The sequence below is a fragment of the Melopsittacus undulatus genome, chromosome 7 (assembly GCF_012275295.1).
Source record: "Melopsittacus undulatus isolate bMelUnd1 chromosome 7, bMelUnd1.mat.Z, whole genome shotgun sequence".
In the NCBI taxonomy this organism is placed as follows: Eukaryota; Metazoa; Chordata; class Aves; order Psittaciformes; family Psittaculidae; genus Melopsittacus; species Melopsittacus undulatus.
The window spans coordinates 7,321,892-7,336,214 of record NC_047533.1 but is presented as its reverse complement, the minus strand read 5'-3'; the positions used below and the strand labels follow the sequence as shown (position 1 = coordinate 7,336,214).

General features: G+C 38.9%; 1 protein-coding gene across 1 annotated transcript in view; it reads right to left on the bottom strand.

Moving 5' to 3' along the window:
- The window catches only part of UVSSA (UV stimulated scaffold protein A), a 55,784-nt gene that overhangs the window by 9,553 nt on the left and 31,908 nt on the right, over positions 1 to 14,323 (bottom strand). The window contains exons 8-11 of the mRNA XM_031048466.2: positions 10,296 to 10,473; positions 8,911 to 9,063; positions 3,936 to 4,119; positions 2,609 to 2,720 (exon numbers count right to left, since the gene is read on the bottom strand). Coding sequence (XP_030904326.2) covers positions 2,609 to 2,720; positions 3,936 to 4,119; positions 8,911 to 9,063; positions 10,296 to 10,473 — 627 coding nt within the window. The remainder of the gene's footprint in view (positions 1 to 2,608; positions 2,721 to 3,935; positions 4,120 to 8,910; positions 9,064 to 10,295; positions 10,474 to 14,323) is intronic.

Here is a 14,323-nt window from a genome sequence, read left to right as displayed (position 1 = left end):
CTAGCTTAATTTGCTAATTTGAGTTTGTCATAAACATAATTTAGGTTTGTCTGGATTCAGAGCAGTCCTGAGAAGGACTTCAGGGTGCTGGTTAGTGAGAAGCTCAACATGAGCCAGCAGTAGGCACTCGCTGCCCAGGAAGCCAGCCACATCCTGGGCTACATCACCAGCAGCATGACCAGCCTGTAGAGGAAGGTGATTCTTCCCCCTGACTCTGCTCTCATGAGAGAGGGACATGGACCTTTTGGAGTGAGTCCAGAGAAGACCACAAAGATGCTCAGAGGGCTGGAGCACCTGTGCTCTGGAGACAGGCTGAGACAGCTGGGCTGGTTCAGCCTGGAGAAGACTTGGGGGAGACCTTAGAGCATCTTCCAGTACCTAAAGTGGGATACAAGAAAGCTGGGATGGGGCATTTTACAAGGGCATGTAGGGATAGGACAAGGGAGGATGGCTTTAAACTGGCAAAGGGGACATTTAGATTAGATTTAAAGAAGTTCTTTATTGCAAGGGTTGTGAGGCACTGGCACAGGTTGCTCAGAGAAGTTGTGCCCCATCCCTGGCAGTGTTCAAGGTCAGGTTTGATGGGTCTTGGAGCAACCTGCTCTAGTGGAAGGTGTCCCTGCCCATGGCAGGGGGTTGGAACTAGATAAGCTTTAAGGTCCCTTCCAACCCAAACCAGTCTGTGATTCTATGATGATAACTAAGTTGGGAACTCTCCTTTTTGCACAACACCCAAACCACTGCCCTGGTTTCACAATCCAGCTATGCTCATGCTGTTGCCTGGATGCCAGTTTAGAGCACTTCACTCCACATGGGCAAGGATGGAAACTGCCTGTAAACATAGCACTTTGATACATACAAATACTAGAAAGTGTTCAGTACCCCCTGCATTTGGGGGGTCCTGGCAACTGCCAAGCACAGTCACTCAAAGACAGCCAGATCAGTATTAAATGAAACTGGGTGGATGAGTTGTGTATTTAAAAGCACATCAATCTGACATAGACCTTTTTGGATAACAGACCAACAACTGTTCATTATGCTCTGAAGGGGTTTCAAGGAAGTTTTAGTAAGCCTCATTAATAACATATATGACTGTGAAAGTGATGAAATACTGAGAGCTTAAGTGAGAACTAACTCTTTAAAGGGAGCTTACTACAAGTTATCAAAATGATAAAGCCTATAGATAAGTTTAATTAGAATGCAGAACACTGACCTAGAAAAAAAAATGGGGAAGACTAAGGTCTTCTGGAGGAAGACAGATTCAATAAAAGCTTTGAAAACAAATCTGTCCCCTCCAATTATACACTACGTCTTTGCTGGATAGATCCCTCTCTCCCATCTTCCTTTGCAGTCCATCAACTTTCAGTAGTTCGCTGGTTGTAATCCCCCTGGTGCTCTATGAAAACCTACCTTCTGTCTATCACTAATGAGGTTTAGTTGTACTATTGCAAAAAAGTCTCTTATTCTCCTTGGAAGTCTTCCTGCCTGCGTATTAATTGCTTGCTGTCTTTTTCATTGCCTGTATCCTTATCTAGCAGTCCAGAGCTTTATCCTGGCTAAAAATACCCAAATAATCTTGGGGAAGGATGAGCTTTTCCTCCTCACCTGAAAGCAGCAGATAGGATGCAAGAAGAATGCTATGAGTTTTGTTGTCCATCCCCATTATTTGAAAACAAAATCCAGAGTATTGTACAGTAATATGCAAGCAATTAAATAGCGGAAGTCTGTTTGCTCTCTTCCCCAAGCCTATCACAAATGTCATGCCTATTAGAACATCCACACTAGTTATAATGCCAATAAAGCCCAAGGTGAGGGCTTCCCTAGTTCAGAGTATTTTCTAGTGGTGCTACACAGATGCATACATAGCAAGGCTAAGAATTCGTCTAAAACACAAGTAGTAAGCGAGTAGATATAGGAAAAAGAGAATATGATGGGACCAGCAAGATAAGACAAGCTCTTTTCAGAAGCATGGGAACATGCCAAGCATTTCCCACAAAATAGGTTTAATTGTCCTTAATAAACATGTTCCTTAAGATAAAGGCTATAACTCCTCTGAGAAGCGTTAGGAACATTATAACTACTGGAAATAAAGAACAAATGCAATGTTAACCTTATTCAGTGTACACATGCATCCATATTTATCACATAAGTAAGAAACACTGCAAATAATCTGCAAATTAGAATCAACAGGAATTTAAATGAGAGAATATGGTGAGGAGCAAAACAGAAATATGATAAAGTCCTATAGATCTCAGCTTCTGCCTTCACCCACAAAAGTGTCAGCTCTTCATACAGCCTGTCAGGTTTGTTGTTCAACAAATGCCCTGTACAGAGGGAGACTGCTGTCCAATGTGTATCTACACTGTATCTATTCACAGATACAATATATAGATACAATATATGAAAAACACAGATACTATGTAGTTACAATCTATACAATAATTGTATAACTATGAATAAATTGTAGATATTGTGAATACTGTATATAATATATACACAAACATATAGATGATAAGGATATGAAGCTTCCATTTAAAGCTTATTTCCTACCTCTGGCTTAGAATTTTTTGGTTCAGGGTTTTTTTTAAGATGCTATGCAGACACAAACCTGGGTGAGCTGCTTGCTTCTCAAACCGCATCTTTTCTTCTCTGGCTCTGTCCTCAGCATTTATGGGAATCCCAGATTCATCCCGAGGAATTATCTTTCCATGGAAAGGGCACTTGAGAAAGAAAGGGAGAAAAAAAAATCAACTCCTGAATGGAAAGGATATATTTACATGTTATACAACATAGCTTAAAGTCAGACACTGGAATCAAGCAACAACACCATCTACTTGATTGTCATTCCCCCTTAGAAAGCATGAAGATCCCGCACACACTATGTTTTTAATATAGAATCATAGAATCATAGAATAGTTAGGGTTGGAAAGGACCTTAAGATCATCCAGTTCCAACCCCCCTGCCACGGGCAGGGACACCTCACACTAAACCATATCACCCAAGGCTTCATCCAACCTGGCCTTGAACACTACCTGGGATGGAGCATTCACAACCTCTCTGGGCAACCCATTCCAGTACCTCACCACCCTCACAGTAAAGAATTTCTTCCTTATATCCAGTCTAAACCTCTGCTGTTTAAGTTTCAACCCATTACCCCTTGTCCTATCACTAGAGTCACTAATGCATAGTCTCTCACCAGCTATTAATGATCTCAAAGAAATAAGCTCTTTGTGATATGGATATCCGATTTCAAGAGGCCAGGTAGCACATCCTGTCAAGTCACAAGGGCACAAATGCTGCATTGTGTGTTGTTGCTTATGCTATATCCCCATAATGTAACAATCCCACTTAAAGTATTTTAGCACATTCAGATCCTTCGGTCTCAGATAATAGAGGAAGAACAGGAATATTACAACCAAGTATTTAAGCAAAGTATTTCTGCTCACAGGACTCATAATTTAAGCTCGCATAGGATTTAGCTTTCATAAAACCTAATTTGCACCTCAAACACCCAATTTCTAAATACAGTTAATATCAAATGTGCCTCTAAATGAGAACTTTTCAGCAACTGTCTCTGCTTTACTGACAGGTATATGTACTCATATATCACAATAAAAATAAAGTATAAATAAAAATGCTAAAAATATTTGAAAGTTCCTTAAATGTTCACAGCTTCCTTACCAAAAGGATTCTTTCCATATGAAACACATATAAATAGCAAATTTAGAATCATAGAATGGTTTGGGTTGGAAAGGACCTTAAGATCATCTAGTTCCAACCCCCTGCCATGGGCAGGGAAATTTTTCCAGATACAATTTTCTTCTACTGCCTCAAGCTATATTTGCAATATGAAATCAACATTCATGGACATGTTTTAATGAGATCTTCTCCATACAATAACACATATCCTGGAAGTTATGTAACTTAGTGCCCACCTTAATCCGATCTTGTCTTTCACACAGCCTTCCATCAGGCATCCGTGCTCGACATTTATGTTTCACTGGTTCAAACTTGCCAGCAAATGTGATGTATCTAGTTTTCAACATTTCACTGATCTCTTTATTTTCCACCTCTTCCTCTACTTCACTCGGTGCCCAAAATCGATGCTCAGAAGCAAATCTGGGGAAACAGTGAATAAAAATTATTCACGGCGCTACATGTAAGAAAGCACATAAAGATGACAGTAACATCCCGTGGTGAACTTACATGTAAAAGGAAAGGAAGCTTTACTAGTGAGTTAGAAAAACCTAGGAATCTAACATTCTTTCTTATGACGCCTATACTATGAAGATGTTTTTCAAATATCACCAACGCCTGTCTAGTATTGATTTCTTGTTTAACCTACCAACCTATTATAAGGCTTAGCTCTAGCTCATGATCTGACATTCAGCATCAGTTATCTGATACCCAGTTTCAGTGAATAAGTTTGTCATTCTGTAATTAACATTCTCCATAACAAAATACAAGATAGATTAGGGAGGAAACAGTTTGATCTTAACTTCTCCTGGCAACTGTATTCCTGTAGCAGCAGAGAAGCAGGAGCTGAAATTAGTGTTGCAAGGATGAGAGTGAGACCAAGGATGAGAGCAAACAAGCAGCTGAACCTTATAAAGATTCATAATTCCAGGTTTTCTTATACAGTGTTCATAAGTCTGAGAAACTTACAGGTTGTTCCTTTAGGAAATGAAGCTAATCCACTCGAAATCTATTTTAAAATTGGAGTTCTTTACTATATTTACACAGGTAAATTATATAGGCAAATGGAAGATTTAGTACCATGACAGTGGATGTGGGAGTGGGAGAGAAGGGGAGCAAGAATCCTTGAGTGATGGAGTATTTTCAAATCTTCTTAACAGTAGTCATGTAATTTCATTTTAGCCACCCTAGGATGCCAATAATGAAAACAGGCAACCCCAGAGAGTGATTACCTGACATTTTAGATGCCAGTCTTAGGATGCAATTCACTGTCCCTCTAATAAATGTTTCTTTCTGCTAACCATGAAAACAAAGTAGGGTGACCAGTTTAAGCTTAGATATCTAACTTGAAGACATCTGATGTTAAACAACAACAATCCCATCCCAAATTTAAGGGAAAATAAGTTCAAAAGTTAAATATACAGCTAAACTAAGAGAAAAAAAAATCCCAGCCTGTGTGTGGATATCCCTAGATGACACGTCTTGAGAAGGATATCCTTTAATTCCTAAAAGGTACTTTACAATCACTTTCTTCCACATAGCTTTTCCACCCAGTCCATCTCAGACTTATATGAAGATTTCCTCTATCCATATCCAATTCCTCTCACTCATTAATATCCTTGGATGCCACCCCTACCTCTGAGACTTTGCCTTCTGTTACAGCCATGCACACATGAACGCTGGTTTCACTAATCACAATCTCAGTTCCATGAAGCATATAAACTAATACTTAACGCATTACCTTAGTGGGCCTGAAGAGTTTTGATGAATTTTACCTAAGCAAGTTTTCAGCAGTTGATAAGGGAAAAAAAAAGGTAGAGAAAATGATTTGACCTTTGAAACCTCCAACGTATATAGCTGCTGGCTTTACTGCAACAGTTGACCATTTAAAACTATGTAAAGAGATTAGAAGTAGGTTAAAAGAGGGATCAAGCAATTTTGAAGCCATTCTAGGATTTGCCAAATCTTCAGGAAAATGTTCAACAAGTCAAGTCCTTGTTGAAGAGATTCATGTTCTCCAATAATGTCTTCCTAGAACAGATCTTGTTAGTGCCAGAAGAATCTTAACCTGCTAACCCCTAACCTTCTGTTAAATTACAGAATAAAGGCAAAAGAGATACAGTGGAGGCTATTTTAACATTAAACATTATGTGTTTCCACAATCTTTTTTGTTTAAAATAAAAAGTTTTCAATTCTGCAAACTATATAGCCTAAACAAAAAAGCTCTAAGAATCTTTATAATACACCAACATGACTTCAGTCAGATGTTTGAATGGTGAAGCACTTTAGCTTCAGGAATTATGTGGCAAGAGTATACAATAGACAGGACTACAAGAATGATATAGGTTTCTTATTTGCTTAGTTTGAAAACAATTCTGGAAACAACACTGACTGCTGGCTCTGTATTACTAACCTTACAGACACATTTAGGGGAAAGCATTGCTGAGAAGACACCACACAGGATTTCTATGTGCAAAGTGGCCTTACAGAATCCCTTTGTAAAATTCTGGTGTCCTTTGGTGGCCTGAACTCTGCTCCCCCTCTAAATTATCAAATGACAATTACATGAAAATGAAGAAGCATTTAACAATTGTGCATGTCAACCTTCCCAATTAAGAAAAAGACTTATTTTATATCTCTCCCTCCAAATCCCAAGAAAATGAAGATTAATGTTTTATTCTATATGCCATCAATCACTGTTTGGGAACTAGACTTAAAATAGCCTGATTCCTACACAGATATTCATAAATATTATTGTTTACTACAAGCATAGAACTTATTTTCTCCCAGCATGACTTATAAACAGGTGAGAAAAGAACAAAGCAGTGTGAATTCCCAAAGCTTTCTGCTTTCCTGCTGTTGTAATGTAAGCAACATTTTAAAAAGGCAGAACATGAAATCTTTCAAAACAATGCATGTGACAAGTAAAATGTTTTTGTGAGAGGGATCAGAAGGAACACAGATAATCAACTAGAGGATCATCACCCCACTCACATTCATAGAAATGACTGTTACTGATCTAGACAAGTAACAGAAGTTTTCATGGAAATTACAATGCTATACATTAGGAGGAATAAAAGACAAGTAGTGGTTAACTGAAATCTAAGACTAAGTTCATGGAGAAATGCTGCATTCCTTCAACAAATTTATATCAACTTCATTCCTAAGCTGCTGGGAAGGTTATACCACAAACTTGAATAATGTGAATGTATGAAGCATTTAGGAGGAAGAGCTAAATAAGCTAATTCAAATATCCTAGTCACAGTCATAAAAACTGCTGCACCAGCTAGTTTACTTATGATCCTAATTTAATTCAAGGAGGAGGCTAGAGGAGTTTGGAAGGTCCATGCTATCCAAGACAGTTAAGCTGGCATAGTCTCTACACAGTACAACACTGTGCAGTATACACTCACTTCTCCCCTAAAAAAGTACTCCTAGAGCTTTATACACTCGTTTTAACAGTCCTTAAACTAGCTTAGTGACTTCTGTGAGTGAAGGCAGAAGTAGGGAAAAGGGTTTGGTACAAGCTTTTCGTAAAGCCCACAGTTATCGTCACCTTCTAGGGAAGGCGATAGCTCACCATTTACCAGCTAAACAAAGCTTTAGAAAAATCATCTTCCTGGCAGCTGCATTCTATTAAAACTTAAATTTATTGTGAATGCTGTAATTAAGTGGATGTACTATTAAATAGGTGAAGGAGCAAGACTCTTCCACTTTGGATTTTAAAAATTCAAATTCCACACACTTTCTATATGTGTTGTCTGGTTTTTAGGTTTGATTTTTTTCCCTAGGCATCTTCTAGAGATGGCATGTATGCATAGAGAAAACTTAAAGGATTTGGCCAATGACTTCCTTAGTTTCCCAATAAATATATTTTATATCTAGGGTCAATGGTATGGTGTGTGCAGAGTTACTTAAATTATCTTTAGTTAGATTGGCATATCTGTAGTCATAGACTAGAAGGCTCAGAAGTGTGCCCTCTATTTTATTGGAAAGCATAAAAATAAAACAGTACAGCACAAGGCAGACAGGCAGTGAAATATGCTTCTGATTTCACTTATGACTTGAATAACTCATTTGCAATGTAAAATAAAGCCTTACTACCTTTTTGGCATTATCACAGACAAATGCTTCTTAGAGCCCTGCTGAAAATCTTAACCATTTTATAGGCTTTGAAGAGCTTACACCCCATGAGACAGAACCCAAAGCTTGGAGTGACTGTGTTAAAACACTAATATTTTGCTGGCTTTCAGTAATTTAAATGATATTCTATATTTTATGCAATCAGGTCCAAGGGCAAAGCTTTTCTCTTGCTCTTTTCTGCAAACACTGTGATTATGGATTGTTTGGTTTTTTTTTGTAAGAAAATAAACTAAGGTAAAGTAATACTGCTGAGAATATAAGAGTTTGATTTGCAACCCAGCCAAGTCAATGATTTTTGCCTTATTCAAGCCAGGTATAGTACACACTGATATTAAAGTTCTAGCAAACTTAATGATATTTATACATAGAGGAAGGATTTTGTCTCCCAACTTTCATATAAAAATACTAGTGCTAAAAAAGGACTTAAAAACCTGACCACTAGAAACAAGTTCTGATGTATACCTAACATCTCTTCTCCACGGCATTGCTAAAGCTTTCCCTAAGTCAACAACTCTTCAAGTCCAAGAAACACAAAACCTTCCCAGTCAAGAATGGAAAGTGAGAGATCCAAATTCACATCCTGTATCTGCCACCTATTTCTTGTGTGACTGAACAAGCATACCAATTTCTTCAGTTATCACTCTAAAGGCAGGAAAAATATCCCTGACACCTCCCCAGCCTTTCTCCTACTTTGCCTGCTATTTATTTAGCCTGTAAAGTCTCCATCAGAAGGAATGCCTATCCTGCACTTGCATAGCACTTTGCATAATGAGGTACCAATTTAAATTGGAGTAAGTGATGCCATGCTGCAGAAAATGGACCAACATGAAAAGAGAAGGGGGGGGAAAGAAGTGTTTTGAAGCGTCAAAGGATATTTAATTAGTATCACATCTTCTCAAAACAAATATCAGTTAAAGGTAGAATTTCTGACTTTGTTTATGGATCCTACAACACAAGTGAAAGGAGAAAAGTAATTATCAAAAGAAATAGGAGTCACCCCACCGCATGACCTCTGAATACAAGTAAACTTATATATTTGTTTAATTTGCCTTAAAAGAAGAAGAGCATTACTTGAGAATCTTCCCAGCACTTGGCTGATCCTGTCCCCAGTAGTGAAGATCTAATCCATAAGGCATGAGGGGAGCTTTAGCTCTTTCTTCTTCTAGTTTTCTTCTCTTACTGTCAGGCTCTTCGAAGCCTGTTGGCTCAGTAGTTGCAGAGTCACTGGAGAAAATTGATGAAAAGTCAATAGAGAACAGCAGTGACCACAGCAACTTTTCCTGCTTTCATTAGATTTTCTCACCAACACTAAAACTATCTTAGATCTAGGATTACAATTACTTTTACAGAGTTATTCCATGTTGTCTTTTTTTTAAGGAAAAAAGGACACAAACTACAACTCCACGCACTCTACATACAGCACACAGCACCATGAAGCTCAACTGCACTTTCAGTGAGAGCCAGCTAACAGATATTATACCATGGGTGCAGAGATCTAATAGAGACAGTAATGGATCATGCATGATGTACACCTAACAGATGCTTCTGTAAACTCATGCCCATGTTTGCATGTCATGAGTTTGGGAGTCACACTGATTGCAAAGTCTTTTCTTCTGTTGGCATAATTCCATCTTGAAGGTTTATAATACTTATTGTACAATACCACTATAGAATTCACTAATCCTAAAAAAACAGTACTACTGTGGAGACCTTGGGTAGTCACTGACAGAGCTTCAAATGGTCTGGTTCACCTTACTGAAACATATTTTTGAAGTTTAAAAGTCATAATGTACACCTGAATACTCCAACCTCTGGAGTTCTAATGAAGCAAACCCCTTTAACTTGATTACACTCCGGTCTGTCAGATTTTGGAGGCCTTCCGGGCCAATGCAGAAGTCTCTTTTCAGGAACACACCACTAAGTAGATTACTTCAGTCTTATCCCTAAATCACAGATAAATGCTAGACAAGGCTGGAGTTTCACCAAGCTTTGAACAGCATTGACAACAAATACATCTTTGGAATCAGTGTCACACATTTCCAGGCAGCACTGACAGCATAAGTCACTAGGAACCAAGAGATGGTTGAAAATACTTTCCAATGTATTATTAGGATATTTTCAGTTTAGTTGCAAACCAAAAATTACCTCAATAAATGGGGATTTTTTGTTTGCTTGTTTGGAGAGAAGAGAACACTTTATATTTGCATAGATGTCATTTACACCAAATAAAACCTAAATCAAGTACATAGTAAAAGATTCCTTAAGATCCTGGTGTAATCACTAACAACATCCCAAATATTAAGCAGTGAATGTTCATTTAAGTAAAAAATTGTAACCAAACCAAAACCAAGACATCTTTTAACAGCTTGCCTGGTTCATGAGTGCTTTTCTGTGTGCTTCTGTGAGTGATAAATACAAGAGCAAGAGATTTCTACAAGAATCAAAAGAAAGATAACCTGGCATGCGGAGGTGGTAACTTTGGTAGTTTGTCTCTAATAAGTTTCAGAGTGGCAGCTGCACAGGTTGGATCAAGTTCATCTTCATTGTCCTTCAGCTGGGTGTGGGAACTCAGTGGAGGTGGTCCTGTTGATGTCGTCCCCGTCAGGGCTTTTGGAGGTGACTGGGGTTCTAGCCCTGCAAAAGAACTTGATATTTAGAGGTAATTCTCAACACTTCACAGTGGGGCCAAACAGCTCAGGATTCTGACTACACGTTTACTGCTTTCGGTTTGCATTAGATATCAATCCCATTCACAGGGATTGCATTCACAGGGATTTCTGCCTATGCATTTTCTCTATTTTGGAATAGAAATACACTGAGTATCTAACTGCAGCAAATCAACTTTTAAATTTGTATGACATGGTGTGTCGACAAAGAATGATGTTACTTCACCTAAGAAGGATTTTAACAATACATGTTAGCTTTAACTGCAATAATGCTTTTAAGTTTCTAGTGTCACTTCCTGGTATGTAATTTCTGTACTCAAGGTTATACCAAAGTAAAACACAAAAAAGGAACTCTTGGCACTACTGTTAAACACCTAGAGTCCCAAAAGACATCTAAGAGTAGCAAAAAGCAAGAGGGAAGGTATACATCAATATCCTCCTGTGCACTAAGATCAGTTCTTTGTGGTGTCTCTGCCAAAGTCCTGCTAAAACACTACAGAGACCACTTCTGGCTGGATCACTGCAAGACATGATGGACAATGTCACCTAGCACACCCAGTGAAACAACAGTATGTGTGAGGCACATCCCTGTTACTTGATCATTCTCAGCTGCCATATTGACCCTTCAGAGCTGAGAAAATAAAATAGCTGTTTTTTTATCTTCCTGATTTCTTAGGGGGCAACACCACAGGGAATAGTTGTGTTTGGATTTCTAAACGTCTGCAAATTATATGTATCTAAGTAGGTCTGCAGAATTAGCTAAAGAACATTCTTCTTTCCAGATATTAGACCACACAATTTGCTAAGATAATGTATTTAAATGCTGGCAGAAGCCACCAATATATCCACAGAATACACAAAAGTGATAGTAAATGTCCGAGCTACACCTGAGGAACAAACCCACCGCAAAGCAGTGCCAGGTACTGATGTCCAGCACCAGCAGCTCAGTAGTGGGGCAACTTTAATTACTTTATATGGCCAGATTAGTCAGTCAGCATGGACTGTAATGATGCAATTAGACAGGCTGAGCAGTTAGACAGCACATGCCTCTACCCACTGAGCTAGAGAAGCAACTCTATTAGCTGGCAGCAGTAACAAGAACTGTTCAGCCAATGACAGCTAAAAATGGAAAGATGTGATCCCTCACACTAATGGAATAGACTGCATGTGCCCCCTTAGAAAGCCTTTCTATAAAGAACTGACTAAAATGCAAGACCCCATCCCTCAAAAAAAAAACAACCCTAAATTAACACAAAGTCACAGTTTCATGAAACTAAACTTTTCAGCAAATTATCACAACCTTCTTCTGAAAGCAACCAGTTTACCTAACACGTTTTAGCTCTTACTTAGTTGTGACTTTTAGTCTCTTGCCCACTTCTAGCCAGCCCGAAGCTATATCCAGAAGTATTCTTGCTTTGCAAATTGTTTGCCTGTCATTATATGTATCACAAGATATCAACTAGAAAAGGAGTAGCCAAGGTGGTATTCCTGTGAGGGGGAAATTGCAGGGCCTGTAGTGACAAGTAATACACAAAATATTTTCATTTCAGAGAAAACCATATTTTTCACAAAGTTAGAGCAACTCACCCTGATGACTTTTTCCACCTTACAAGGTCTTCCAGTAATTCATCCTGACCTTGATTTATTTGCACTGCTCATTCCCTGTAACCTATGGGGTGCAACCATACAGATGGTATTGCCTGACTTGAGTTACAGGTCAAGAAGGTTGCTGAGGTGGCAACCTTTTAGATCAGCCCATAGGTACATATGGGTCTATATTTTCCAAGTAACTGTGATCAGCTGAGTCCTCTATCTCTCTCCAGTAGGGCATATACTGGTAACAACAAAGGAAAATGTTTTAAGGGGAAGGTGTTTCAGGGCAGTGGCCAATAACAACAACTGTGGCAGGTGGCTTACCTGCCTCTTTCAAAACAAGATGGGGAAGGAAATAAGACGTGAAGACGGAGACAGGATGAGAGGACACTAGCCATCAGCAGTTAATAAGCATTAATAGAGACTTCTCTGTCTTCTCCTGACTCTCCCATGACATATCAATATAATCTGCTTATCTAGTGTATGACAGAGAAATGTAGACCATTTGAACAAAATGGTTAAGGAAAGTACATCAGAGAAGCAGCTTGCATGTGATAATATTTTCCATGTCCATAAGGAGCCTCTACCCAGCTGTGGCAGGCTGATGCATTCCACCTTTCCCAAGAAAAGGTTACTGGAGCATCAGGTGAATACCCCACAGAAGCAAACATGCATCTGAGATCAGGTATTTCAATAGTGCCAGGCCCCTGGCTGTCCTGGAAAGACTTCAAGTGGCCAACTGTCCTAATGTTCACAGGCAGCAAACACTGCAGACTAGACAAAGAGACACTGTGACACCACAGTCTGAAGGCAGTGTCAAATCCAGCTCTCTGGATAACACCCCAAAACCAAACCCTGTATTCCTAAGGCAATGCTTCTTGAAAGACACTGTTGCTTGAGCTGTCCAATGCTACCTGAGAACTGAAGTTAGCACAGAATCATAGAATCAGCTAGGTTGGAAAAGACCTTTAAGACCATCAGGTTCAACCATTACCCCAGGACTGCCAATACCACCACTAAACTGTATCACTGAGGCCTCATCTACACAGTTTTTGAATGCTTCCATGCATGGACCATGATACAAAGAAGGATCACCCCTAATTTTTATGTCCTCAGACTGGAGGTTAGAACCTACCTACCAGCTGTAGACAAGACACGGGCTATCTTGTTGCTGGCTGGTGATGCTGCTACTCCCTTACACACAGTCACGTCCACATCACATACTTTAATGGAATGTGAATGTGCCACATTCACCTTGTTATCTAACTTCTTTCCAAAGTCAACAAGGTTTTAAAGAACATTGTTAAAGAAAATCATTTACAGGACTAATCTGTGCCTAATTCCTAGCCCTGGGAAAAGGGTCTCAAAAAAGTGAAACAGAATTAATCCAAAAGATTCTGTTATAGGCACACTTTAGAATCATCAAGACTTGGAAAAGCAAACTTCATTTTATGACAGAAACAGTTTGAACAGGCCCTCTGGCATGCACAGTGTTAGCTGAGAAAAATATATGATAGACTATCCGTAATGTAGAATTGCTTAGACTTTATTTAGCATTTTAAATTGCCATTTCTCTCTCTATTTAACAAGGACAAGAATACCATTCTAAACAGCACTGTTTAAAGCAAGGATTTTGAGAACACTTGCATGTGTACTCTTCACAATCCATCTTGAAGTCAGAAGGTATCAGGTATGTGTCTCTCACCACACCTTCTTTTCCTCTTCAGAGAGAATATGTGCATGTGCATTCCAAGTTCTCATCAAAACCCTATTTTTTCCTATAATGTTTATGGAAAGCTTGACAGCTTGTTCACTACCGCAGTTTTGGTTGGGGTGGGGGGGGGAGAAGGAGTGGAACAGCAGAGACAAGCAGTCAGCAACACAGAGAAAAGGCAAGAGAGATAAAATGGACAATGTGACATTTAGCTAGATAAAATCACATCCTGAAGATCAATACAGGAATTCTTAAGAGATACAAGAACAAAATATTTTCCCATTGATTTCTTATTTCAAGCCATTAACAGAAAAATGGCTAAAGGTAGATACACTACAGCATCAGTAACTGCACCTCTGCTGTGGATCTTTCTCAATAATAGTTGCTTATAAAATTGGTTTTCACTAACAGGATAAAGACAAGAGTGACTGCATAGATTGCCCCAGCTCGATGGTATCCAAAGTCAGGGTAGGTTTTTTGTTTTAAGACATAGATGGGATTAAGCGTAGTT